Below are 27,773 nucleotides of genomic sequence, written 5' to 3' on the forward strand. Positions count from 1 at the left end.
CTGGAATCACAATAACTGCTTTTATCTTTGTATCCACCAGGTGCAAATACTTTTTCCTTGTTTTCCACATATATTGTTTCGGATTGGAGTGCGCTAAGGTAGAAGGTTGCTCATTATGGCCTAACAAGCAGTGGAAATTGGCCAGATTGGGAAAAACAGCTAGAGGTCAGCCAACAGTCTCCGTGAAGAAGCTGATGATGGAAAAATGGGGAGAAAGTAAGTGGTCGTATGACCACCTTAGATGCAGTTGTGTAAGCACAGAGGATATTGGCATACACTAATGAGTTTTTGGAAAAGAATGAATATATACATGTACTGCGTATGTATGTCTGAACTGTTTAAAGGCAGCTCTCTCGAGGTACTGCTGGTTGTGTGCAGAGTTCACCCCTGCCTGGCCAAGGTCTGCAACAACTGTTAGCAGCATCTATAACCTATGTCAGAACTAGCCCTGTGGGAGAGCTCTGCAAATGATTAAAGGAGCTGTGGAAGAGCAGTCCTAAGAAAGACATTTTCCTGTGCTGAATATGACGATCAGTCTCTAGTATTACAGGGTGCACCACTGACTCACACCAGAACGTGGCTCACTTGTTTCAGAGGAGCAGAAGTGCAGAAAGGGCTCCACTAACAGTTATGCACACACTTTTTTTGCCCATCTCATAGAGTTTTCTCTGCACTCACTTTCCAGTGTCTCCACTGTCTTCTCTAGCTCCAGTTCCAACCATCTCAGGTGCACTCCTGTGCAGCTTCACAGTGTTGTGCTTTTCCATAAATCAGTGGTAGGTTGGAGAGGCTGAGATAGAAGTAGATGGTATCTTGTGGACATCCTGTTTCAGAAACAGGATATTCCAGCTCTGGACATCCAGGTACGGTTCTGGAGTAGACATTTTCAGCACAAGGCTGATCCCATGCCTGTTCCTTCTCGCCTTTGTTAATGCCCAAGATGTTTTCCAAGATAAAAGCATTGATCTAAGAGCCCTTTCCAGAGATAGAGGTGAAGTTTCTCATCACCTCGTAAGTGAAGGTTACATGAGGTGAGATCCTTGCAGAATCAGAGCAGGAAACCTGATAAGGTCACGCTGTGGATGGCCATGGCAAACAGGCTCGAGAGACAGTGTGGGCCTCCACCCTGATACACAGGGCGCGGTGTCTTGGAACATCCCAGGCTGTTTCCAACACACTCTCCCTGACCAGACTAAAGAATTCCTGTTTCAAAAGTGAGAGTCCTCTGGAATTTAAGGCTCTGCTGTGCTGTACAAGTCAAAAACAGTACTGTGTGTGCAAGTACATTCTGCTTCCTTTTGAATTTTTTGCAGTGTCCTCATGCTTGCACTGAGCCGCGGAGGGCAGGACCAGGACTTGCTTAGAAATTGTGTGGCTGTGAACTATGATTGGCAAGGAAAGAAGATAAAGTCAGAGAGGTGCCAACAAGCTAAATGGTGGTAGGTGCACACGTGCAGGCAAGCCTGCCCATTCAGAAAGAAAGTGGCTAGCCATGGTTGTTGTTGTTGTCAACACAACTGACTTCCTAGCAGTTTGTGGGTATCTGACAATGCTGGAGTTGCTGTTTGGACAGCAGTTTCAGAGCAAGGCTGCTGGATCAGGATGAAGGGGCATGTCTGACTCCAGAACAGATGTTTGCTTTCTACCTGCAATGAGCAGGTTGAATTCTCATAAAGTTGGTGGAGATTGAGTCACTCAGGGAGTAATGTGTCCTAAGGAACAGCCCATGGCAGGTGGCACTCAGTTGCTCAGAGACGCCCAAGCAAGACTCATGAGGCTGGTGGGTAGGACCAAAGACTTGTAGGAGATGGTCTTTTCTAGAGGGACACCAGGAGATCACCAGCCAGCATCTTAGTTTAGGTAATGAATCACAGCTCATGTGTCTGCTCTGGAGTGACTGACTCATTCTCCAAGTTCCACTGACTGTGCCAACCAAATGTCCATTGGCCGCAGTTGAAGGTTTAGCCAAACCAGAGCAGGTGTTGGCATCTGAGTGTGAACACCTAGATGTAAAGTGTCTTGGCTTCAAACTGGTTCCCAACCAGGCTGTTCTCATGAGGCAGTGGAGGGGGACATGAAAAAGAGGAGAGGAAGTGACACCCAAAATTTTGCCACCGGGGATTTCCCAGAGGTGGGATAGGCACCACACAGCACCATCCTCCAGGGAAATGAGAAAGTACCACAGCTATTTTAATTCAGGTCACGTATGGGAGCACAGGGACAGTGGATCATAGTCACCGCAGAAGAAAACACGGGTGTATTTACTTTCCAGCCATCTGAGGAAACTAACAGACCAAATGAGTCCAGATTCCACCTCGCAGACTTTGGATGCCCAGGAAACCGTGGCGTGACACATCAGCAAGGAGACAGCGGCTCACACAGCCTCGGTAGGGCTGCGGGACACTGACACTTCTCCATGTCGTGGGGATACTTCTGTTCTTAGGGGAGAAATGGACCGGACAGTCTCCACTTACAGTGTGAGATTGTCCAAAGGTCTCAGGGAACCGTAGGGAAGTTGCAGCACTTCAAAAGATAACTTTCTTCGGTAGATTTGGTCATCTGTTGTGTTGTGGATATGCGACTTAAAGGGGGCAGGTGGGAGCCATCGGTCTCTGATTTACCCAAAAGGCGATCACCCCACACATCTCCCCTACAAGCTGTTTATTTAAGGCATCTGTGTCATGTTTTCTGCCTGCAAGCGTACGCCACGCCGCAACCGTCAGCAGTGTTTAACCACAGAAATAGTCACAGAGCCTACACTGCGAACACGAAAGCTGCAATTAAAGCAACTCTTAAAGTCATTCTGAGACTGAAACAACACGCTTTATTTTAAGCATCGTCGGAGAAAGGGGAGGGGAAAGGCTGGGTGGAACCAGCACTTTCATCTAAGCTGGAGAAACTCCTTTCGCCGCACTAAACATTCACCGAGGCTTCCCGGGAGCCGCTGGAGTTTGTCCCGTCGCCGCCGCCTGATTCCTCCTCCGCTCTCCGTGCCCGCCGCCCGCGCGTCCATCCCCGCGGATCCTCTCGAGCCCCGCCTCCGCCCGGCGGCGCGGAGAGGCGCGGAGCCCGCGGTATGGCGCGCGGCTCGGCAGCGCTCTGCCTGTGCCTGTGGCTGCGGCTGAGCGCGGCGGCGGGGCTACAGCTCACCCTGCTGCACACCAACGACGTCCACGCGCGTGTGGAGGCGCGGGGCTGCGCGGAGGGGCCGCGGGGTTGCTTCGGTGGCGTGGCGCGGCGGGCGGCGCGGGTGGCGGCGGAGCGAGCGGCGCGGCGCAACGTGCTGCTCCTGGACGCCGGGGACCAGTACCAGGGCACCGTGTGGTTCTCCCACTTCAAGGGCCGGGAGGCCGTGCACTTCATGAACCTCCTGCGCTACGATGCCATGGTAAAGAGGAGCGGTGCGGGGCTTCCCTCGCTCCCCGGGGTGCCGGCCGTGTGCCTGCCTGGCTCGTTTCTGCGGAGCGGCCGCGAATGTCTGGGGGGATAAGGGACGGCAAGAGAAGCGGTGAACTGAGTGAACGGCATCCCGCTGCTTAAAGGCGGCAGCCAAGCAGCGCAGCGCGTGCCGAGGCTGCGGAGAGGATGGGATGCGGCTGAAGAGCTGCGGTCGGCACGGGCTTGGAGCGAGCGTGCTGGAGAGGTTCCGGTGGAGAGGTGCTCGGTGGAATTGATCGAAAACGCCGAGACCGGCTTAACGGGTCGAGAAGCAAAGGCCCGAGGGGTTAAACCTGGCCGTGCATGCTGGGGGCTGCAGCACAATTGCATAGTGGCAGCGCTGCTTCAGAGGGTTTGGATTTGGGGACTTAGTCGCAACTCCCGCGCTCGTGCTTTGTCCTGCCAGTCCCGGGGTTGCGAGGGGACGTAAGGGTCAGGTGCGAAGTGGCTCTGGCTGCAGCAGGCTGCAGGTAGCCTGGGGAACGTCACCACACCTGAGGGAGCCGACCTTGCCCCTCCACTCTGTCTCCTCCGAGCGATTTGGGATGAGCCTGGGGGGACATGGTCACCCTATGTTCTTAAACCTCTTCTCTCTGCCCAGAATGATAACGAATTATTGTGATTTGCTCTGCTTGTGTATGACACCAAATGGAGGAGAGGGATGGAAATTACGTTTGGGAGTGTGTAGTTATTTCACCACAGCTGACAGCTTGAGGGGAAAATCTTGCTCTGAGCAAATTGCATCCTCTGTCTTTATCTTGCTTTCTGTGGAAAGGAGTGTTTTTTCCTTTCCCAGTTCTAGAAGGGGAAGCGTTATCCCATGCACTTTCCTGACATACCTTAAGCCAGGCAGGCAGTGCTGCGAGGGATGCTGCTCATTGTTGGCTTGGCCTCCTGAACTGTTTAATTTTAAAACTAACATTGCCACAGGGTTTCCGCCCAGTAATGGTGGGGAAGAATGTGTGCCTGCAGAACTGGGAAAGGCTTTGGGGTTCTGGAGCACAGGAAAACGATACTCAAGATGTTTTTTTCCACCTTCCTTCCCATCTCTGCTGCTGGCTGCCCCTTTCTCACCCTCAGTGGTTGCTGATCTGGTCCGTGGACAAGCCTGGAGTTCTCTCAGTCCTGGCTGTATTGGAAGAGGTTCCTTTAGGCAAAATCGAACTAGTTCCCAGTTTTAGGAAGATGTAATGTAGGAAGCATCGGCAGTTCCGTTAGGACATCTCATTAGCTTTTTCATTGTAATAAAATAAAAGTAAAAAAAAATCTGAACCACACTGACTATCCAGAGGCTTGTACTGAATGTTTATGTACCTTAGGTGAAGTAGTCAGCCACGTGCACAGGGAGCGAGCTAAGAGCCATGCTGCAGAAAGGTGAGCCAGTGCTTCTGTAAGTAGAATTTGAGAAGTCATAGCCTTGGCAGAAGGGGTGTAGCTTACCAAAATGGTTGGAAGCTGAGATACCAAAGGAGGATTGCAGACAGGATGAAGGGAACATGAGTCACAGAAATCATTACAGGATGAGGGCAGGAGAGCCAAGGGGGTGTTCGGGGCAGCTCGGCAGTGTTACCAGGTTTGTTCCACAAGTGGGACAAACTTGGTTTTTTTTAGTTTTCTCGTTTTCTCATTTGTGCCCGCTATCACTTTAAGTCTATTTTATCCTCTTTAGCTAGGTGTTGTGTTCCAAATCCTCATGCCACTAGCTTTCCTTTTTGGTGTGATCTGTACTGAGGTCCACATGAAGTACCACAGAGGCAGTACCTGGTGGGGTGAGAGAAGCATTCTAGTTTTGCTCTTAAATTGCATCCATATGTTAATTTGCATCCTGATTTTTTGAAATATTTTCAGCTTTGATTCTTGTGAAATGGGGATTAAATGACCACATGCGATATGCCTGCATCTTTCTGGCATCTTTCTGTTTATTCCCTATTGTCAAAGAATCTTAGAACTGCTTGAATTGGAAGAGACCTCTAAAAGTCAGGTCATCTAGTCCAACTCCCCTGCAAGGACACTGACATGTACAGCTAGATCAGGTTGCTCTGAGCCTGGTCCAGCCTTGGATGTCTCCAGGAACGTGGCATCCACCACACCATTTCCTTATATCCAGTCTAAATCTCCCCTCTTATGGTTTTAAACCACTTCCCCTTGTCCTGTCACAACAGACTCTGCTCAAGAGTCTTTCTTCCTTTTTCTTACAGCCTGCGCTTTAGATACAGAAGCTATCAGACCTCCCTGGAGCCTTCTACATGCTGAACAACCCTAGCACTCTGTGTCTGTCCTCACAGAGGAGGTGTTGAATCCCTTGAATCATTTTTGTTTTGATCAGTGAATCCAGATTTGTTGAAGGGTTATTCTCGAAGATTAGAAAGTCATAGGAGCTCTGTGCATAATAGTGGTTGGGTAAAGGAACCCCAAGTGAGCAGCACATCCTTCTCCCCAGAGGAAAAGCCACATCAAAAATAAGACTGTATTATTAGACCCAGTGATTTCTCATGAATAAGAGACTTTATAACTGCCCACATCATGGGAAAAGTTTTGATCAAAGCTTTTATCCTAATGGACATTAAATAATCCAAATGCAAGCTATGAAGCCAAGAGAAACAAGGTTTCATAAGGTTGTTTTTTTTTTTTCCTTGACAAGCTAATGGCAGCTATAAACAATTCCAATTCTTATTTCATTTGCAACAAGTTGTTTTGGGGTATAGTTATGTATTTAGGATGAACAAAAGGTATGTGCATCAGCCAAAAAGAAAATGGCTTGCTACCATTCTGGGATGCTCCATTAGTCTGTCACCATTCTTTCAGAACATCAGTTGGCATCAAAATGAGTTTCCATAGGTTTGATTCTTTTTTCTTCTTTCCTTCTTTTGCTGCAGGTTAGGTTGCAGTTAGTATTCAGTTAAAAATGAAATACAGTCATAACACATTATGTTTTCTGAAGTCCGGATTTTTCTTCAAGGTAGTTCTCGGTTCTGTTTGAAAAATGGAGAAGCAGCAGCATGAGAACAGTTTGCCTCCTTCCCTGGGGTGGTAGCAGTCTTCTCGCTAGCATCAGCAGGAGCAATTGGTTGCAAATGCAAGATATGTAAGGACTTGCTGATGTCCTGATTTTTCCACTGTCATGCAGGCTTAGCAACTCTGTGCCTGTGGGGGCCAGAGTGGCCAGAAGTCTCATCTCTCCCAGAGGAAATACACTGTCAAGTCATTGGTCAGCTGCTCACCTCCCATGCTTGTTGTGGCTTCAGGATCCTCCTTTACATAGTATGTTTGGAGAAGGGGAACAAAGATGCAGTTTTCTAGAGCAGGGAGGCATATAACCCTTTTTAGATGGTGAATACAGCTTCTCCTCCTTAACCTTCAGGATGAAATAATGAGCACCTTTTTGTTTAGAGGAGATGGCTAACTGAATTCAGCACCCCTTTCATATTCTACTCAATTGCCACCTGGAATCTTGTTACAGGTGCCAACTATCACTACCTTTCAGTAGATGGATCCTTTTTTTTTTCCTAACACCTTGGGGTGCTACAAGGTTCTTGTGTGAGCTGAGCTTCTGCATAGCTGCCCTATCTGGTGATTTTCTGGCTAGGACTATACTTGGAGGCTCAGGCATGTTGCCTCAAGAATTATTGCTAAATATGATCAATATATTTTAAAATTTGCAGTCCTTACATGAGCTCTTAAAATACATTTTCTTTAAAGATAACATACATTGTGATTAGCTTCTAACATTTTTTCAGATTTTTTTTTCCTTACTCATAATGCATGTTTTACTTGCTTGTTACTGTTAATCCTTTCGTAGCTTGAGGATGTAAAACTGCTGGGTTCTGATTTGAATTATGAATTTTAATTATGAATACAGGCACTTACTTAGATCTTAGATTCCCAGTTTCACATCTGTATTGAGAGGTGGTGGAGTCTCCTTCTCTGGAGACGTTCCAGACCCGCTTGGACGCCTACCTGTGCAACCTGGGCTAGGGAGCTGCTCTGGCAGGGGGTTGGACTCCATGATCTCTGGAGGTCCCGTCCAACCCCTACAGTTCAGTGATTTGATTCTGTGATATAAGAATGTCTGAAAAGCAGAAAGCTGAACCATAAGAACTAACATTTCTGTGCTTATGGGAAACAGAAGTGTGATGGTTTAGACAAGAAATGGTATTCTTCCCTAGCACACAGACTTAGTTTTCTCAAACATACCTTGTATGTCATTTATAAGAGTATTTATAGTGAATTGGAGGAAGTATCTTACATTTTCTTCTGGTTTTCACAGGCTTTGGGCAACCATGAGTTTGATGAAGGTGTGCGTGGATTATTGGATCCTCTACTTAGAACTGCTAATTTTACAATCCTGAGTGCAAACATTAAGGGACAAACCCCATTAGGAAAACAAATGATGAAATACGTTCATCCTTTTAAAATACTACATATCGATTCAGAAAAAATAGGCATTGTTGGCTATACTACACAGGAGACTTCCTTTCTTTCGCAGCCAGGTATGTTTTCTTTAATATGTCTACACCCTTTACTGCTGTTTCATTGCTTACCCGCCTGTGTGAACCCAGAGATGATGAGTGTTTTCAGTTGGAAAGGTTGTTGTTTTGTTAGTATATCCCTGTATGATTGAGCCTTCTAACTTCCTCATCTTTAAAGCGGTGAAGGTTTGCTAACACGGAAAGCTTTTTTCATTCAGAACTAAATTATCGTGCATCACTGAGTATCGAAGAATAATAGAAAGGTCAGTGAGATTGTGGGAAAATGGGGGAGTTGTTTGGGGAGTTTTACTGGCACTTCTGTTGTGGTTTGTTTTGTTTTATTTGTGTTGGTGATTTATTTCTTTAATTTGTATTCATATTGCTATTTATCCATTTAAATAAGTGTTACGTCGTGAATACAGCTTGTCTCTAGAGTGGTGTGTGTTCAGGTAAATACATCGCTCTGTGTTGAAATTGTACTCACGGATGCCTCCACACTTAAGCACTAGTACAAGCAAGGAAAGCTTCTGTGTTTTTGAAGCAGAAGTTGCCCAAGATGTTTTTGGCCTCTCAGATATTTCCAGAAATTAGACTAAAGAAGAAACACGCATTCAGCTTTTACCACAATTGCTTCATTCATGAGTAAAATTAGAGTTGATGAGGAAGACTTTTCAATTTCTGACTATTTATTCCAACACTTTAGGGGTTTGGGTTTTTTTTTTTGGTTTTAGTAAAATAAAATGGAAATGAATAAATATAAATAAAATAAAATGGAAACATCTGAATCAGCCGTAGGAGATCTGAGTCACTGCAGGCTCACTGTTCAGTCCCATTCTGAGAAAATCTGACTTTTTTTCCTGGATTTCTGTAGGTTCTAAAAGGAACTGATTTAATGCATTTTTCTGGACTGAAAAGGAGATTTCATAGTGTTGCATCTCTTTCCATTGGGCAGTAATAAAGCAGTAATGCGTATCTTTCCTGAGAAAAGGAATATTCATGTATTACGACGTAAAACTGTTCCTTCCATGCCATTTAATTCTTACTCTGTTTATTTAAACTATCAAGGAGCGGATGTATGAGGTCAGAATAGACTTCTGTATCTGACTCCTGTTTTTCAGTACTGTTTTGGGAGTCCCGTCTGGCTTTTCTTTTACCTAATGAAAAAGAAAATGGATCTGTGTTTTGTGTAAGTAGGCAACAGAATTTCACCAGTGCATGAGAGCGTACCGGTATCATCTGACAACATGCTGAGTCTGAGAACTCTTCATACACCCAATTTTGTCCAATATTGTTCTTCTATGACAGTTAATAAAGTAATCTCTGCTCTTTTGCCAAACGACAGCGTTGGTGTGGGGAAGGAATCAGGCTGATTTCCTTTCGAATGACGCCACTAGAGGAAAATCTGGATAACGTTGGACTGATTCTTTGCAGCACTTAAATGCGTTTCCAGTAACATAGAAATATTATATTGAATGTCTCAATATGCCAAGACATTTTATCAGCAACCATGACTAGAAAAGACAATATTAGAAGGGAAAGCTTGTTAGCTCCGCATAAGCAGCCAAAGAAGCGCTAAGCTAAGTATATCTCACAGTGTAACTGAACAGCAGGGCAAAATCTAACAGCTACCATTTATAGTGATCAGGGTTTTTATAGCTTTCTGCTTTGCCTTCTCAGTGAGTGAAGGAACATTAAGAAGCTTTGAAAACTGAGTTCAAAATATGTTTGTGTATCTCAGTGGCTAAAACCTAGGACCTAGCAGTACTTCAGACTGATACAGTCGTGGCAGAGGAGGGTCAGTGGCAAAACAGGTATCAGCCTCAGTGCCGTGAATAACATAAAGAGTGAATTTTAAACTCGTTCTCTTGCTGATCTCTACATGCTTCTCAGTGCAATTTGCTCAGTCCGAGCTGAAATTGCTTTGGCATGCTGTGCACTCTTAGGACATTTTTCAGGACTTCATAATGGGAAGCTCAAAAATGCTGAAATGTGAATTCCTACACCACTGTTTTCCATGGATTTTTTTTTTTTTTGAAAGTATGATTTCTTTCATCTTTAAATGTCAATAACAAAACACAGTTATGAAATTACAGCTTGTACTTTTAGTGTAAAACAGCTAACATACTGAAGCGTGCTAAAATTAAGCAGTCCTTAAACCTCAGTGTTGCTATCCTGGAGGAACATTTAATCTTCGCTGAAGGTAGTGTTAATTTCGCTGTTGGGAAACCATAGGGATGGGGAGCACTCAGTACAATTTATAGATTAGAGCCAATTGGCAGTTTTTCTGAAGTTCCCCTGTGAGTGGCTGTGTACAGCTATCTGAGCTGAACGCTCAGCCACATGTCCTGCAAGAGTTGTTCATGCCTTGATACGCTGACAGACTAGTGTCTGATACAATCTCAAGATTGACTTTCTTGTACACGATGCTACCAACTCACTGAATGTCTGACTTGTTCTAGATGTTCTTTATGTTGTGAACTCCCAAAATGATTCCTGTCTTTGTGTGTCCTGAGAAGTGCTACATACCCATCTGTTGTTGTGAAACAGTATGTCTAGTTTTGTCCACTTTTTGTGTAAGGTACAAACCCAAAGCAGCTTACTCCAAAAAAACCCTAATGGCAGAAAAAATATTTACTTAAAATGCCAAGTTGGCCAGTTTTCTACAGTGTAACTTTAAATTCCATTTATCCACTTTGTTCTGGCTGGGTTGCATAATATTTTTCACATGAAGTGAGTTCTTGATTCAGTTTGTATGTTTTATCTGCAAATCTACCCCTGGCTAAAAGGAGAAGAGAGTGTCACCTCAACTTAATAAATAGAGAGAGAAGTGAAATACTGACAGAAACAGTAGATAATTCTTAGTTAAGAATCTTATTTCAATTCAGATTTTTTTTTTTTAATGGGCAACGGAGCCCTAGGCAGTATGTTGCTTTTTGCCTCATTCCTTAGAGAAATGAAAAATTCAATTGCTCTTGCAGTTCCCCGCTGTACAAGTGTTGAACCTGCCGGCCAGTTTCAGCTAAGTTGGATGAAGCAGTGCAATGGCTGAGACATGAAGCTGTGTGCTGTGACATGGCTAGGTCAGGGGGAGGCTGTGAGAGCAATCCTTGCATCCCCAAAGCAGCAGTCCTTTTTGAGGATACAAGGAACTGCCTGCTGTCACAGCCAGTCCACGTCTAGCCCTTCGTTTGGAGGGTTAGCTTAGCTCTCTACAGAACTCATCTCCATGGCTCAGTGTGCGTGGCTGTTGTAGCTGGTTCACAAATGAGTGCACTCAAGGGCCTACATTCATGGAGCACTTCTCGGACTTTGTCTTCTGCAAGCAGCTCTGCACTAGGCCCAGCTTTGGTCAGGCTGAAGGAGAGGCTGAAGCTGATGCCCTGGAGGAGGAAGGCTAAGGGGGATATAATTTAAGTCTTCCATTGTCTTAATAGAGAAAACAGGAAGATACTTTTCTGAGAAGGATCCATAGAAGGGACAAGAGACAATGGGCTGTAGTAGCACAACAGGAAATTATGGCAGGATGTAAGGAAAAGATTTGTCATGGTATGGGTGGCTAAGCCATGAAGCAGGTTGCCCAGTGAGGCTGTGGATTTTCATCTTGCTTGGACAGGACATGAGCAGCCTCATATGGCTTTGAGTTCCTGCTCCGAGTAGGTTTTGGAGTTGATGGCCCCTGGAGGGCCCTTCCAACCTCAATTAATTTCTGACTCTTTGATCCTAAGAAGAGGTCCTCAAGAAAAAATGTGGGGATGCTCTACACAATTTGCTCTGAAATGTGCAGTACAGAGATTCCCTCTGGCAGTTGCAGAGCTATTCAGCGGGAATTTATATAACCCCCTTTTATCTCTTCTATTGTAGCAGTTTCCTCTTCATTTCCTGAGACGTTTTGCATTTAATTAAGAATTAGTTTCACTCCTCCCTTTGTTATGAAATCATGTAAATCTTTCGACTTTAAAGGCATATTTCAAAACTGCTTGATTGAACAACTACAGGAAGAAGAGACATTAGGTAGATGAGGAATTGGTTGAAATGTTATTCAGTTGTCTTCACCGAACAGTTAATGCTGACAGTTTGTTGACTCTATTCTTGAAATGTTGTTGAAGAAATTAGCTTCTTACATAGGAAGTCCTTTTGCGCAACCCTAAGCACTGTGACCAGGATGAAAGTCCTTATTTGTCTAATGTTCTTCTAACTGTTTGTCACGTTACAATAATTTCAGCAGGCATAGAAACATTTCAGAAAGATTGTGAGTTTCCCAACATTGCCCATCCGGAAGAGCTTTTTCCTTTCCAGACTCTCCATTCTTTATGTTCTCATTTTGGGACAGCAGCTCATTTGCTGTGCTGTCATTTGGTGTTACTGACAGAGGTTCACGTTAGATGAGATCATTTGTCTTTTTTTACAGATAGGACTTTGGAGCAGTTGATGCTTAAAGCCTCAGAAGTGGGGAAAAAAGATGAGATGAATGTACAGTAAAAAGAGAGAGATTTAAGCCAAGTGGAGAGAGAAGATCTCAAAGAAATATAATTTGGGAAGAAAAAAGCTGCGTAGTTCTATGTGCAAGCGTTTACACCCAGGCACTTGCTGACATATTTTGATTCCTTTTTCCAGCTAAATAATAATAAAAATAATTTTTAAAGCCGTTCAACTTTTTTATGTCATAATTGGCATTGGTTTTTGTTTGTTTTTTTGTGGAGTTTTAACTTATTTAGTATAGGCAAGTACATTTCAGTACAGAAAACTTGAGTTAGTCTTTCTTGAGGGACTAGAGAACTTCAGGTTAGGAGCTTGAACCAACTATGAGCATTTGAAAGCCATTAACTGTACAAAAGAGAATCCAATATCAAATTTGTGTTAGAAAAACATGTAATTAAGGTGCTTTGTAACTATATTCACTTGTGCTTCCTCCTGTTTTTTTTTTTTTTTTCAGGGAATGATGTAATCTTTGAAGATGAAATTGAAGCATTGCAAGTGCAAGTGGACAAACTTACAGCAATGGGAGTGAACAAAATAATTGCACTAGGGCACTCTGGCTTTACTGTGGACAAAAATATTGCCCAAAAGGTGAAAGGAGTGGACGTTGTAATTGGAGGACATACAAACACATTTCTCTATACAGGTATTTTATTTTGTGCTGAAATGTTATTTCTAAACCAAAGCTGAAACTGTTTCTCTTTAAACGGAGAGGACAAATATAGTTTACTGCCAGCAGTGCTGGCCATATTCGTACCTGGTACCTATCCATAACTTCACCCTTTGGTGATGGTGATAACATGTGGTGACATGGACTGGCCTGTGGAGACACTGTACTCAAATATGCTGCCAGAAGCTCGCAGCTCAGGAAGCACACAAGCCCAAAGCAGCTCCTTATTATTTCCTAGTCACCGCTGGAACTTCTCTTCCCTGAACTTGCCCCATCTCCCCTTGAGCCTTTCAGCCTTTCCACACATCATCCTGTCGTAGGGCATTCTACCTCTGACCTGCATGTCCTGCAAGGGGCCTTGCTCTTTTTCTCTTACTGTGTGCAGCCTGCTGCCTGCTGGTGGCATTTTTCTGCAGTTTTATTGAACTGCTTTGGAGACGGGAAAATGAAGGATGGACACAGTACTCAGTGTGTGCATTCATCATGGATTTATATGGTGGAAGGCAGACTCCTTTGCAAAGACTCATTAGCCATAGACAGATAGAAACTAAAATAATGTCCAGAAAGCATAACTTTCTCTTGCTAATGTTCCATTTGTTCAAAGAATAGAGGAGGGCAAAAGATCAAACCAGTTCTTTTTCCAGATCCAAAAATCTAAAGCCACTTTTGTATGCATAAACACTTCAGGGATCTCATTAGTTATGGCAATTCTTCAATTCTTCCCAAAATAAAAATCCAATAGTGAAGGGACCTGGATTCCTGTAAGAAACCAACTCTGTCAGCCGGCTTAAAAGTAGGAAAAAATGGTTCTCTTGTGGACTTGGTTCAGCTTGTCATTTATTACGGTCATTCCCTCTTGAGAAGAAGAGGGATTAGAGATGAATATGATTTGCACTGGAGTTCTGGGAGGAATATTCGTCATGCTTATCATCCCCGGATTTCATGCTACATAAACAACCACAAATGAGAGGAAACCAGCTGTGCTGAGAGCAGTGGAAGCCAGGAGTGTGCTTTCCTTCCACTCCCCCTTCTATACGCCCAGTTGCGCCCGCCTGCGGGCGGCCCAGCTCTCAGCCATTGGAGTGAGAGGGAAGCATTCCCATGCATGGAAAAGAGCAGCAGGCTGTGGGGGGCTTTGCAGCAGGACCTGTCACCACACATGTGACACCTCTTGGAGCCACCCAACGTGGGCCTTTCATGGTGATGGGGTAGAGGTGCTGATGGGAGTATCAGAGGGTGTGATGCTACTCAGGTATATTATCCAGGACACGGGGAGGAGGCTGGCACTCTGGGACAGGTGCTGTGTGGCTTGCTTTGCCTCTTCTTTCCCCTGATGGTTTCTAAATCTGCAGTAGGCTATGCTGATTGAGCCAAGAGCTCTGGAAATCTGCTTTAATGTATCTGCTTCCAATGTGTAAATGCTCTTTAAACTTTGCAGGGCACTAAGTTTTAAATCCATGGCTGCTTAACTCATGCTGATAACATTTTCTTTTGCAGCAGATTTGCAGCCTGTCTGAAATTTCGGAAACTGAGTTTGGTGTAGTAAGAATCAGTTGGGTGTTGATAAAAAATCTACAGAACTGCTTGTGTGTTATTCTGGCTGTGTGTTATCTCAACACTTCTTTTTTTTCCTGTGTTTTATTCCCATTCTTTTTCTATCTGGTACAGAGCATTGTAGTGTGAAGGCTTTTCAGCCAGAGGATGGTATGTGTGCACTACTTAGAGGCTTAGATTTGGATCATCAGAATGAAAAGTGCCTTTGTTGCTACTGTGACGTGATGTGTGCTGTCACAATTTAAAAAATACTGTTGTGGTTATTAGAGCCCGGGTCCTCAAACAACACCCTCTCTTATGAATTAACATAACTGAAACAACTAAACGTGCATTTGCCCTCGTAGTTGGTTCTGTTAATATCCTATTTATATTTTAAACATGAAAGGCATCTGAAATGTCATTCTTACAATTCCTTGAAGGGCACATGAGCTGAAGCCCCTCTTTACATGGTTGTTTTGCACAGGAACCCCTCCCTCCACTGAGCAGCCAGCTGGCCCATATCCCTTCATGGTTGACTCAGATGATGGGAGGAAGGTGCCAGTGGTACAAGCATATGCCTATGGAAAATATCTCGGTTACTTAAATGTTACGTTTGACAAGAAAGGAAATGTAGTTGAAGCAGTTGGAAATCCTATTCTGCTGGACAGCAGTGTTCCCGAAGGTAAGTGGAATTTGAGTTTGCCTGCTCTACAACAAGCAGAGTATTGCTGTGTTAAATACGTAGCAAAGTGTTGCAGAAGAATTCAGCTTTCTTCTAGGGACTACTCACAGCTCACTTCAGAGTGGAGTTCAGGCTGTGTTGCTGTTGAATCGCATTTCCTTTTCTAAAGTGTGAGATATAAAGGCCCTCAAATATGCACAAATGCATGTCTTTGACTGTTTAAAATTACTGAGAGTCCTGTCATGGGAACTCGGGTGATAGATTATCTTCCCACTAAGAAATCAGTAAAAAGCAAAAATTCAGATACATAGGTGCTGTGATTTTATAAACATACAGTTTTAACATAACATTATAAATGTTGCTGTCAAAGTTACATGGCAAATGGCTTAAGATTAATAAAGCAGTTATGACTTCTGTATACACAAGCATTCTCTCATCTATTAATTTTCTGACTGAATTAGATTTGCACAAATGTGTGTACAGAGTTAATTTCTATAATGGATTTATTCCTTGGCACTGATATTTGAGCAGGTATTCCCTTTAGCACAGCACTGAAGGGGAAGGAGCTATCTTTAGAAGGGGGGGAGAAGGACGGGTGGGGAGAAGAGATGATGAAGTGAACACCAGGCTCACTTGTGTATTACAAATTCTTGAATAGAAGCTGCCATCTCTCAAGGCAGATGCCAGAAACTCCATTGTTCAGAAGTTGCATTAGGACTGGGTGAAAGTACATGTAAGTGGAACGGAAGATGGGGCCTTGCTGTGGCAAGAGAATAAGTTACTCAGTGGTTTGCACAGTTCTGCTGCCTCCCTCCCTAAGCTTTGTTTAGAATGAGCGTGGATGCCATATGGTTGGAAAAGTCTCTAGGGAATGGGTAACATTTTAGAAACTAAGAGAGCATGGTTTGTTTTTTTCCTGAGTTTTGTATAAATTGAAAATGCGTGCATCGCTCACTTTACACTTTCTTTGCTAATGTGTAGATGAGCAGATTAAAGAAGAAGTGGAAAGGTGGAGGAAGAACTTGGGGAATTACTCTAAAGAGATTGGCAAAACTAGCGTTTATCTGAACGGTACAAGCGAAGCATGCCGTTTCCGAGAATGCAACATGGGGAACTTGCTCTGTGATGCCGTGGTAAGAAGCTGCCACCACAGGTGGCAATCACATCTATGTACAATTTTAGGGTGGTCAGATGTCTCTGAGCTCTCACTGCATGGGCTCTCTGCTGCTTTCTCGTCTCATGTTTCCTTTGAAAGACCAGGCAAGAGCAAGGCTGCAGCAAATCTTACTTTGTAGAGTAGGGACTACTTTATTCTCGATATAAACCCTTATATAGAGAACTGTTTGTTCACAGTTGGCTCTGGCAGATGTTGAGGCTGAAGTTTTAAGAGAGAGGAAGCACCAGCTCAGCTGCCCATGTCTGCTGCTGATTCTCACTCTGACAAGTGAGCACGCCCCGTGCTTTTGTCTCAGCCAGTGCTGGCAGTGCCCTTTTACGGACTTTTTGTGAAAAAGAGCCAACACTCAGGAGCTGGAAATTCTTAAGAGTATTTTCCAGCCCTGAGGGCACCACCAGCACTTGCTGTCCCTGCCCATCTACCTGAGGACCCAGTGCCAGCCCCAGGGTCAGGCTTTGGCTCCCCATAGCCCTGCCCATCTCCACAGAGTTTCTCAGTTTCTGGGGTTTTCCAGGTGATTCTGGCTGCCCCACTCCTGGTCAGTGCCTTAGGACAGGCCCTGGCTGGTAGGCCTGCCCTAGCAGACCAATGGGAAGACCTCAGTGATCCCAGCACACTGGCATGGAGCCCTGCTGTGCTCCTACAGGTGTCACTGTGCTTCATCAAATCATACCAGAATGCTCTGAACAGTTTTAAACAAACTAGTTTGGATTGCTTTACTCTCCCACAGTAGCATCATTTCCTTTGTGTACTTCAGAGAGAAATGTTTACCAGTGTGACTGTTTCCAGAAAAAGAATTGTCATAGATCTCTGCTAGCATTGCCACAAAATCAAACTGCATTTAATAATGAAAACTTTTCATTTAGGTGTTTCCCAAAAGCTGTTTATCCAGTCCATGGGATAGCTTTCATTGTAATCACAGAATGGCCTGGGTTGGAAGGGACATCAAGGATCATGAATCTCCAACCTGCCTGCCATAGGCAGGGCCACCAACCTACCCATTTAATACTAGACCAGGCTGCCCAGGGCACCATCCAATCTGGCCTTGAAATCCTTATGACAATTTTTAGTTCATGGGCTGATTTCCAGATTAGATTAAGACTTGCGGATTCTGCATTTAGTTCTGTGGCAGTACCTTGCTTTGCGCTGGATATTACTATGTATTTATTTGAAAAAAAGAAAGGGATCAAATACTTTGGCACTCTTTAAGATTAAAGAAAATCATTTCATTGTCCTTCAGCTGTCTGTGGACTTTCCTGATACACATTGTGTGCACTGTGTGCTGAGATGTAAAATTCTGTTCTAGTTAAGTAGATGTCTGCATTTGTCATAAATCCACACAGGTTGCCTTTTATGTTCCTTGCAATACAAAATCTACATTTGCTTTCCTGTCTGGCACTGTGCGTTCAGGGGTATCAAGGGATAAAACAGACCTTTCTGAAACGTGGGCTTGAATATTTGGAGTCGCACTGGGAAATCTGGAGACTGAGAATAACATGGAAAGATTGTTTAAATAATTGTTCATAACAGAGGTCCATGTAGCTCAGTGATGACTGTCCAACAGCAGCCCAACATCTGAGTAACAGGTTGACAGATGTAGACGGCATTTTACAAAATACTTTGCAGGAACTCAAAGAGGAAATGGCTGAATTGTTAACTGCAGCATGTAATCTCTTGACCTAAATTGCCTCTGTGTTCAAGACTGAGAGAGCAAAGAGTGCAGGAGCACACTGTAAACATTTTTTTTTTTAGGTACTGAGGAATTTATTTATAATAATGATGTCTGTTCTAAGACAACTACTAAGTCAGAAGGTATAGTTCAGACTGAAAAAAATCAGCAACAGGCAAAATCAACTCATTAAGTATGAGTTATGAACTCAAGAATGGATTTGGCCTCAGAGAGTAACAGTGAGCACTAACTTGGAGCAATAAAGGATTTCTGCACCTACAAGTCAGAGCTTGCAGAACATCCAGTGGAAGGATGCAAAGGAGAAGTGGCTGAACCAGAGCAGAAAATAGAAAAATCCATCCCAGTGTCTTGCCTCCAGAAGTGGCTGAGGGATGGTGGTGAGGGCAAAGTGTACACATGGACAAGCCTGTGGAGATGTTGTGTACTCCAGTATGCTCCCAGCAGCTGCCTGTTGTGCCCTGGCTGGATGCCTGCTGGAGGCCAAGGAGCCGTCCTTGCACTGGAACATTTGGTCCCTATCCACCCTCTTCACACCACTCACGATCTTAACGCATGTCAGATATTTTCCTTCCATTGTCCTTTATGAGGACAGACAGTCCCAGCCCATATCAGCATTCCACCATCAGATGGGTTTCAGTGTCTTTGGCCATCCCTGTCATCCCTCGCTGAATCTTTTCCATCTCTCATTATTCTTGAAACAAGAAAGCACACCCATTCCTATCCAACTTCCACATGCCCTTCTTGGCATTTACTGATTTCTGTCATGCCATTCCTATAGTTTTCTCTTTGTGCAACTGACAAATCATAACCATAGCCATTCTGTTATGGAAATGACTGTATCTTCTATTATCCTTGTTTCTTACCCTTTCATTTTCTACTCAGTTATTTCTAATGATTGATTCTGTAGGCTCATCACCCTTATCCAGCAGATTAAATCCCTGATCTCCATTTCTTGACTACTTACAGTGTCTCAAGCAGATTCTATTTTGTCCTTGCGAGTTGCTTCTGTCAGATTTTGGACACTGTTGGAGGCATGATGCTGCCTGAAGTAGATTTTTGGGCCTGATCTAATATGCCTGTTTTATATTCCACCACTCTTCTGTATCTTACTACTTTGCCAAGAGCATTCCAGATATCAAAAATCAATCTCAACGAAGCTGAAAAATTTTAATTCCCTGTAATGTGCCACAGGAGCTCGGTTAGTCAGTATATTCCCCTGCATATTTGTAGTGTACAGATGCATTTAAGGTTCTATTAACTTTCTAATTATCTGAATGCACTCAAATAATTGTCTTCTTTGTCACAATGGTTTGAATAATTAAAAAAAAATCATCCTTTTCCCTGGTAATGTTCTATACACAGAGACCATGGGAAAAGCTGAGGGTTCACTAAAGAAAAAAAGGCAAATACTTTTGTCGTTAAAAAAGTTTGTAAAAGCAAAATAGTGTGATATGCCATGATTTTTTTTTAATCAGTATTTTATAGCTGGTACAAAGGTAATATTGTGGAGAAGACAGAAAACCATTTGTCTGTTTTCAGTCTCACAGTGTAAACTTCCACAGCCTGGATTAAGTGAAGACTAAAAATCAGTTTAAACATTTTCCCTTGGTAGCTTTATGAGAATGTCAGACGTCCAGATAGAAAGTCTTGGAACCACGTCTCACTGTGCATCCTGAATGGAGGTGGGATACGGGCATCCATCGACGAACAGAGCGCTAATGGTACGTAGAGCTCCGTGCTGAGTGACAGCTTTTCAAGCAAGAATTATCAAGTTATTATGCAAGCCTGAACACAGTGTTAGGTACAGGCTTGTTTTGATGGGACTTGAGTAGTTTTTGGAACTATTTCAAACATTCTGAAACAGTTATCTGCCACTACAGCGCAACTGTGCTCAAGCTGACATTAGAAGCTTTTAGTATCATTTATACACAGTGTTCTTTATCATTTCACTCTCACCTTGCTGCTGCAGAAGAAAGCAAAGCAGTGGCTGCTCTTCACCTCCTGCTGTAGAAGGACGTGCTAAGGCTGCTGGAAGCTTTCTGCAGTCTGATGCAAAACAAATGGATTTGTTTTTTTTCTGAATGCTGAAATCTTACACATCTCATTTTGCTGATATTGGACAAACAAAAATTGAAAACAAACATAATTTTTCATTTTAGCTTAATCCTTCTTTAGGGCTACGTGAGGTCATCCTAAGCAATTGGAAGAAATGCCAGACTTAAAGTGACAATTTCTGTTTTTCTTCACCTTAGGTTGGTGGTTTGTCATCTCGAATAGTTGTACATGAAATTACATCAAACACAGATTTATTGGTCTTGTTAAGCTGCTTAACATCAAAGGTCCATTCACTGGAGCAGTACCCACACACCTCACATCCACACTGGCCCTCCTTTTCTCAAACAGTTTTGCAAGGAACCTGGCAAATAACATACGGTTAAACAGTCCTAAGACAGTAAGCTTCTTTTTTTTTCCCTAAACCAGCGTAAATAAAGTCTCATTCCCCAGGTAGCATCACTATGGAAGATTTGCTGTCTGTTTTGCCATTTGGAGGGCGTTTTGATTTGGTAACGGTGAAAGGCTCCACACTGAAAGAAGCTTTTGAGCACAGCGTGCGCAGGTATGGAAGAGGAACAGGAGAGCTGTTGCAGGTTGGAGGTATGCTTTCTTCCTTCCCTGCCTTGGTTTTCTAAAAAAGCCCTCCTTTCCATAGGCCTTGCTTGTCTGACACTTGAAGACCTTTGCGTCGCCTCTTAAAGAACGGAAAGCGAGCTGGCAACATACTCCAGCTCCATGCTTCCTGTGTGCCAACTAACTGACACTATTTATCCTGGAGATGTTTTAGCTGAGTTGTGTGAACCCTCCAGCAGATTAGCTATCAGTGAATCTTCAGCAGAGACAGGATTCCCCACTGTCTCAGTAACCCGTAAGTGGCAGCAGCTCAATGCTTTAGTTAACTACAGGTCAGGTAGAGCTGCAACACAGTAATTGCTAGAATAAGCAAATCTCCTGTTTTCAGTTCCTCACCAGCAGCCTACCTCATACCTCACACCAGACCTCCCTGCTGGTTGCTGCCCATTGTTGGTTTATCCACATCAGTTTGTGCCATTGCCTAATGACTAGAGACGTGTTTAGAATTAGTCCAAGCAGGCCATGGAACTGCTCCAGTGAGCTTCTAAATATTTTAGAGACAAATAGTTAATATTAAAAACATGCATTTCTTGAAACACAGCTCCCCAGATATTTATCCAGATGCATGCTAGGTTACAGGCATGTTTATTCCTGCTCTGCCTGCGATGCTGTGCGGATTTCTTTGTTTATGTAGCAGAAAAGCCAGGCCCAAGGGCAGAAATTATTTCCCTCCTTGCCTCTCTCCCCCCATAGCCTGGTGATGGGGGCACTCACCCCCCATGAGATCCAGAACCCCCACGTGCCATGGACACAATCCACATCTCACAGGTGGCAAGTGCTCTTACCAGTGATGTACCTACCCCAGGGTAAGGCAGCAGCAGCCTGCTGCGTAGTAACTCTGGAAAGAGTTTAGGACAGAAGAGTCAAAGAGGAAGAGAGCCAAGGTCAGAAGAGCTGCTGTGCTTTGGGCAGGCTATTAGAAGCTTCCCGAGCAGCAGATGCTTGGCAGAGCTGTTCTCACAGCCTAGCTCTCTCCAGGCTTTGCACGAGGAGGGCTCACTGTGAGAAACATTCATTCTCATACAGTGAATAGGAGCTGCAGCACTCAGTCCTGGCTTAGCTCTCTTTTCTTCAGGACAGCGTTCATTACCCATAACAGTCTGCCGGGCTTTAAAAGTTTGTTTCTGGAGAGTTACAATAAGAAGAGAGCAGACAACCAGACAAGCAAGGCGAGTCAGTATTTCAGCAGTTCTCTAAACTCTTATCCAAGAGTTTTCTTGGATAAAAGTTCATTTGAGCACTAAGGAAACAGGGCATTAACCAGTATCTCTCAAAACAACATAACCTCTCAGTCACAGAAGCAAGCGTAAAGCATCTTAAAAATGATGGAGGATTCTGCTTCTAGCCCCATGTGTTCAACAGGCACTGCTTAAAGTGGCACTCAGACTTATTTCCTGCAGGTATCCACGTGGTCTATGATCTCTCCAGAGCCCCAGGAAGCAGAGTTGTTAGCATAGAAGTGCTCTGTACGGCCTGCAGAGTCCCAGCCTACGTCCCACTGCAGATGGATGAAATATACAACGTGACTCTTCCATCCTACATGCTGTTTGGCGGTGATGGCTACCACATGCTGAGAGACAACCACCTAGCATACAGCAAAGGTGAGCATGGCCTGAGAATGTAGGAGACAAATCCCAAGAATTCAAAGGTCTTTCTGTAGCAAAAGCGTCAGATTTTTTGCTTTTATTGGATAGATTTGCTTTTAAAATGATGGCTCTGGGATGCTAGGTTTGGTTTTAGTCAGGAACTGGTTTTTTTCTTTCAGTTTAATCACAAAGGTTTAAACAAGTTCAAAAGTTTCACGAAGGTGAACCTCACCAATCAGCTTTGTTCTGAAATCATAATAAACCACTGAAAAAAAAATAAAAAACCCCAACCAAACAAAAAAGAAGTGCATACTGGAGAGTGAATATTGCGTGCTGCCTCGCACTTGTTTACTAATTAGTAAACGAAGCATCTGAAGGAAAGGTGCTATGTCCTTCAGCCCTCAGACTTGCACCCTGTGTAGGTATTTGCAGGCAGTGATCTCCTCTGCTACTCCAGGACGCAGAGCTCAAGCAAACAGCACCAGAGGAGGGGGCATTGGCCCACACCCAGACAGCACCATGCCAAAAGGCAGCAGCACTCAGGGTGCTGACAGAAGCCACGATGCAGAGATGAGTGCCCTCCAATCCTGTTTTAAGATCCTTAGTTGTAGCACAAACTGTTAGAAGTCAGCATGCATGTGGTTGACGTGGGGATCTTTTAGGACAAAGAGAAACTTCTAATGTTTTTGAGGGTGAAATTCATTATATGCACTCTGTGTTTTCAGAAATGGTGCCCTATCTAAAAAAAATTCTTCTAGGATCACATCCACATCATACAGAGCTTTCACTTGTCACATTCTGATCCCACAATGATTATACTTCTGGTGGTTCAGTTAAACATGTTTGTACTACCAAAAAACCACTTCCTTTCAGACCTCTGTTACAGACTTTTTTTTTTTTTTGGGTTCATCAGGATGTTGCAATTTAAAGTTGGCTTTCACAAGCAGGAGCAATGTTTACAGTCAAATTCAGTCCACAGTTTATACAGGGGGGTTGTGGGCTGTAGGTGTTAGTAAATAACTGTTGATGCAGAAAGAAATTAGCAGAGAGAGAAATCCAGTGGGAGCAGTGAAAGGTGACTGCTTGAAAGGTTCCAGCAGCATCTTCCCATGCTTTGAAGAGGGATGTGTTCCCTTTGGAAGCATAAGAGCCTGGATCAGAAAGGGCCCCCTGAAAACAGCTTGCTGCAGTAACTCATGGAGGTCTCTGATCGCAGACAATTTTTGTGCGCAGTACAGCAGTACCCAGAGCAGATAGATATTCTTCCTAAAAGAAAGCCAGCTCTGTAGCACTCCACCCGAAGGAGGTGGGAGGTACCCCAATTTTCACTGCATCAGAAGCAGACAAGAAAGCCAGCCAATGGAAAGGTTTTGTTCTCCAGTAAAATATGGCATCAGCAAAACTTTTTGTTACAAAGCACCACAAAGTGGTTGTTTTATCTCTGCATAAGATCCAACTCTCCACCCTCCTACACTGTTCTGACAGAAACAATCAGGAAAGTCGCTCTATCAGCAAAGGGATCAGCGCAATAAGATGATGTTACAAAAAAAGAACAATGTTCACCTGTCTCTGAGGATCAAGGCTTACAGGAGAACCTCCACAAAGGAGTGATCTCCAAGAGATCCTTCCTCAGTGGCAGTCAGCCCTTAAATGGGGTCTAACATGTAGAACCTGTCTCCACCCCTTCTGGTCACACAGGTGAATTGCCTTCCCCTGTGCTCCCAGGGCTGACCAGGTCTTTTCTCCAGGTGCTCCATCAGTAGTTCAGGCTGTGACTCAGCAGTTCCCATACAGTCACAAATATAAGAGTGGGCTTGAGCTAAATCTGCAATTCTAAATTGGGCGCAGGGCTTCGCTGCCGCAGAGAACACTCATCTTTTCTGCTTGTTTATTTAGGTGAACCTGACATTGAGGTTGTTTCCCGTTACCTTGATAGAATGAAGAGAGTTTACCCAGCAGTTGAAGGTCGAATAAAGTTTTCTTCTGGAAGCCTTATCCAAGGAAGTCTTACCCTGATTTCCACTTTGCTCACTGTAACATTCTGCTATTCCTGATCTCAAGTGTTCATATTTGGAAGAAAGGTGAAGAATAGAGATGGTGCTGAGGTCAGGAAAAGAGGACTGTTCTCTCTTCTCAAACCTGAAAACAAATGTTTGGGTTTCCACATGGAGTCAATAAACAGCAAGGATCATCTGTGACTGGGCCATTTTTGAAGTGAGTCTGGGGCAGAATTCATGGCTTTCCTCAATATGAAAGAGCAAGCACAAACAAACTGGCATTACCCACCATTCAAGGTTGAGGTTTCAAGAAGCAAAGTTGGTCCATCACAAAACAACCACTGACCAAAATGGGATATTTTTTAACTGGTCCATTCTTTCAGCTGCTTTAGGGAGTTGATTGAGAATCCAATTCCAGTAATGTAAGTGAGCTTCTAGAAGTAGATATAATATTGGCTATATAATTATTCCCTTTGACTCAGGGTTTAAGCTTTGTATCTCAGCAATCTACCTTGCTTCCAGTTATATCTTACCTGTTCCGATGCCTAAAGGAGCTGGAATAAACTCCATGACATTAAAAGCATCAGTCCATTTATGTGCAATTTTAAAAGTGTTTTGCATTTTACTTTTAAGACACAGCAGCTTACTTATGTTTTCCATTAATAAAGCTTCATTTGATTTCAACACATTTTGACAAATCAAATATATAACCTCACCAATTAATATGACCAACATGGGGACTGCAGCTAGAGTGAGAACAAAGTATCTAAGGTTACTTTCTAGGAAGATGCTCCATTTCACACTTACTCAGGAACCCCAACAGTTCCTGGTACCAGCAGCATTCACAGAGAGCATCAGACACACAGATGCCTGCAGAACCAGGGCACCCTTTGGAAGCTGCCCCGTAATGGGGCTTTTTTAAAGCATAACAGGAATTTATCGTAGCTGTGATCTCAACAGCCTCTGTCCTATATGGACAGACTGTTTTAAGAAGCCAGTTGTTAAGTGCCAAGCTAATGAGTACAGAGTCAGAAGTTGGATAAAACATGAAGCTCCCTTCAGAACTGCCATCGACATACTGCCATACTGTTCACTGCTGTATTAAACGGATGTGCAGAATTTTGAATAAACCTACCTTGATTTTCTGGAAAGCGAATTACTTTTCTTTTTTTAAAGAGCCAAGCTCACCTTTTCAACTCACTGTGCACACAGCTTACGTGGAGAAGGTACGTAACATTAAGGTAAATATCAATGCATTTAAATTTCAAGAGCTAACGAATATTCACATAATTCAAGGGTTGTGCATGACAAGACTGGATTACAGAGCTGCACTAGTTAAACTGTCAGAACTGGGAGGCAAAGAACAGCCATCCTTGGTGGCAGTGGCCATTTGTCAATACAGCTCCTAAAGTTATTTACAGAGTGGTCTTCTCCAGACCAGCGTAAAACCAATAGCAGAGACTGCACGTATGGACTGAGCTGTACCCTCACATCAGATTTTGAACTGTATCTGCATGTCAGGTTTCATTGTGGTTTGTTGTGCTTGTTTAAATGAGTCAGAACAAACTCCTTTGGCTGCCCAGAGGGAAATAACACAGATACACCTCCTTTCAGCAAGCAGAAAGAAAGGGTTTACAAAAGCAATACGCACAGCTAACGCAAATCGTATGGACAACCAACACTAATACTGTATTCGGTTACTTGGGCTCGTTTGTAAAAGCAAAAAAGAGAAACTCTCTGAAAAGAAAAACCACAAGCAATGTCTAAGATACCTTCATATCTCTGTGTAGTTCTGTGAGTGAGGCTTGTTAAAAATCCATGCGTGTTTCCTTTGCAGTCTCTTCCACGAAGGCTGAGCCAACACACACAGGTTTACTGGAAAAATCTTCCACGCCTTTTTGTACTAATAAATTTTTAGAAAACATTAAGGACAGACTCACGTGGGCTTCTCTTCTAACCCTGTACTCCTAATCTGTTCTTCTAAATGTCCTTCAAGGAACACAACTGCACTTTCAGCAAGGTGATGTGGTCCGCAGCCTTGTTTTCTATCGTCCTGTACTGCTGCTCACGGAGACTTTAGGGAAGTAACTGACTTCTACCAATAACAGCTAAAGAAACTGACATAAAAATACACATCTCTATTATTTCCTGGTAAGTGGTATTAATTTTTTAATGTCTTTAGAGCAAAAAGAAGTTTTCAGAACTTAGATTTAATGTTATTTACAAGAAAATATACAATGCAAGGCTAAAATGTCACACACCCATTACATTAGTGCACAGCAGACGTTTCTACCACACGTGCAGTCACATCCAACATGACGCAGAGCTGGCTTCCTTTGGACCCTGCCAATAGGAATCAAGAAACAAATTGACATAAGAATGGAAATATATATTTACATATGAACAGCTGACCCATGACAGTGAATGAGATTTGAAAACATCTACTTGAAATCAGAGATAGGAGATAGGAAGGCTACTGCTTCCAGGTTATTTTATTCCTTCTCTAGAAGTTCTCACCTCCTCCATTCTCAAATGCTAAACATACTTCTTTATATGCAGCTAATTTTGGCTCTGGAAGGGGCACTGGCATATTTTTACCACCAGATTTCCTTTCTTCCTCTGCTAGGAATGTTTCCCCTCAAGCTTACCCTTTTCCACCTATCCTGCCTGAACAAACTTCCAAGGGACTGATACACACTGTATCAAAGCAAAATATCAGTGCTTTTCCACTGCCATCCTTGTCAATTGTACACTGGGTACACTGCCATCAAACACAGCTTATCTGCAGTGACCCACTGTCTGTCTGCATTGGTACAGTACAACTCCAGGACATAAGTATCAAGAGCTGGAAGTAGGTCGATGTCGCCTCCAACACAAATTCTACAGTTGCTGCAGCCCCTCTCAATGTGCAATACCCAGAACAAAACTCCCAGGATGTCGTTTTCTCTTTGAATGCTGACTGAGCTGAAATATTTTTGTTCCTCACTATCTGCAAACACATTTTGGTATCACACAAGAAGGACCAGCCTGCTCAACAGAGACCTTACAGCAAATCCCCTCCCTCTATTCTCATCAATTCAAATACCGGGTTACTTCCTTATTTGCTTGGATCTTTTTTGGGTTTGTTTCTTCACTGTGTAAACACTGCCCTGAGTACATCAGCTACAGAACCGATGTACAGAGTAGGCTAAACTTGCCAAGCTGGTCTCATTTCAGTGGAAACAATGGAAGGTGCCTTAACATGTCCTGACATCTGTCATTTGTTTATTATGCAAAACAAATCATTGCTCAATCCCAGGGTGTACTCTGGTGGTTCTTGGACACGGGACTCATGCAACACACTGTGCTGAGAAGAGTCCAGCCTCGT

General features: G+C 43.6%; 2 protein-coding genes across 4 annotated transcripts in view; one reads left to right on the plus strand and one right to left on the minus strand.

Moving 5' to 3' along the window:
* Positions 1 to 2,901: 2,901 nt before the first annotated feature.
* On the plus strand, positions 2,902 to 24,852 carry NT5E (5'-nucleotidase ecto). Of its 2 annotated transcripts, none has more exons than XM_065730969.1 (9): positions 2,902 to 3,388; positions 7,706 to 7,928; positions 12,841 to 13,029; positions 15,071 to 15,268; positions 16,250 to 16,401; positions 19,748 to 19,856; positions 20,641 to 20,790; positions 22,224 to 22,424; positions 24,346 to 24,432. In XM_065730969.1, the coding sequence occupies exons 1-9, from the start codon at positions 3,077 to 3,079 to the stop codon at positions 24,348 to 24,350; spliced, it is 1,539 nt and encodes a 512-aa protein (XP_065587041.1). In that variant the 5' UTR covers positions 2,902 to 3,076; the 3' UTR covers positions 24,351 to 24,432. The 2 variants fall into 2 exon arrangements, with proteins under 2 accessions (XP_065587041.1, XP_065587040.1); XM_065730968.1 differs by having other exon boundaries at positions 2,903 to 3,388; positions 24,306 to 24,852.
* A 1,670-nt stretch (positions 24,853 to 26,522) lies between these two features.
* Positions 26,523 to 27,773, minus strand: part of SNX14 (sorting nexin 14) — a 45,829-nt gene continuing 44,578 nt past the window's right edge. The window contains exon 29 of one of the 2 annotated variants that reach the window (XM_065730970.1): positions 26,523 to 26,749. In XM_065730970.1, coding sequence (XP_065587042.1) covers positions 26,711 to 26,749 — 39 coding nt within the window. In that variant the 3' untranslated portion in view covers positions 26,523 to 26,710. The remainder of the gene's footprint in view (positions 26,750 to 27,773) is intronic. The other variant, XM_065730971.1, reaches the window with a different exon arrangement.

This window comes from Cyrtonyx montezumae, unplaced genomic scaffold, assembly GCF_038088225.1.
Source record: "Cyrtonyx montezumae isolate F1298 unplaced genomic scaffold, pur_monq_1.0 scaffold_13, whole genome shotgun sequence".
Taxonomy (NCBI): Eukaryota; Metazoa; Chordata; class Aves; order Galliformes; family Odontophoridae; genus Cyrtonyx; species Cyrtonyx montezumae.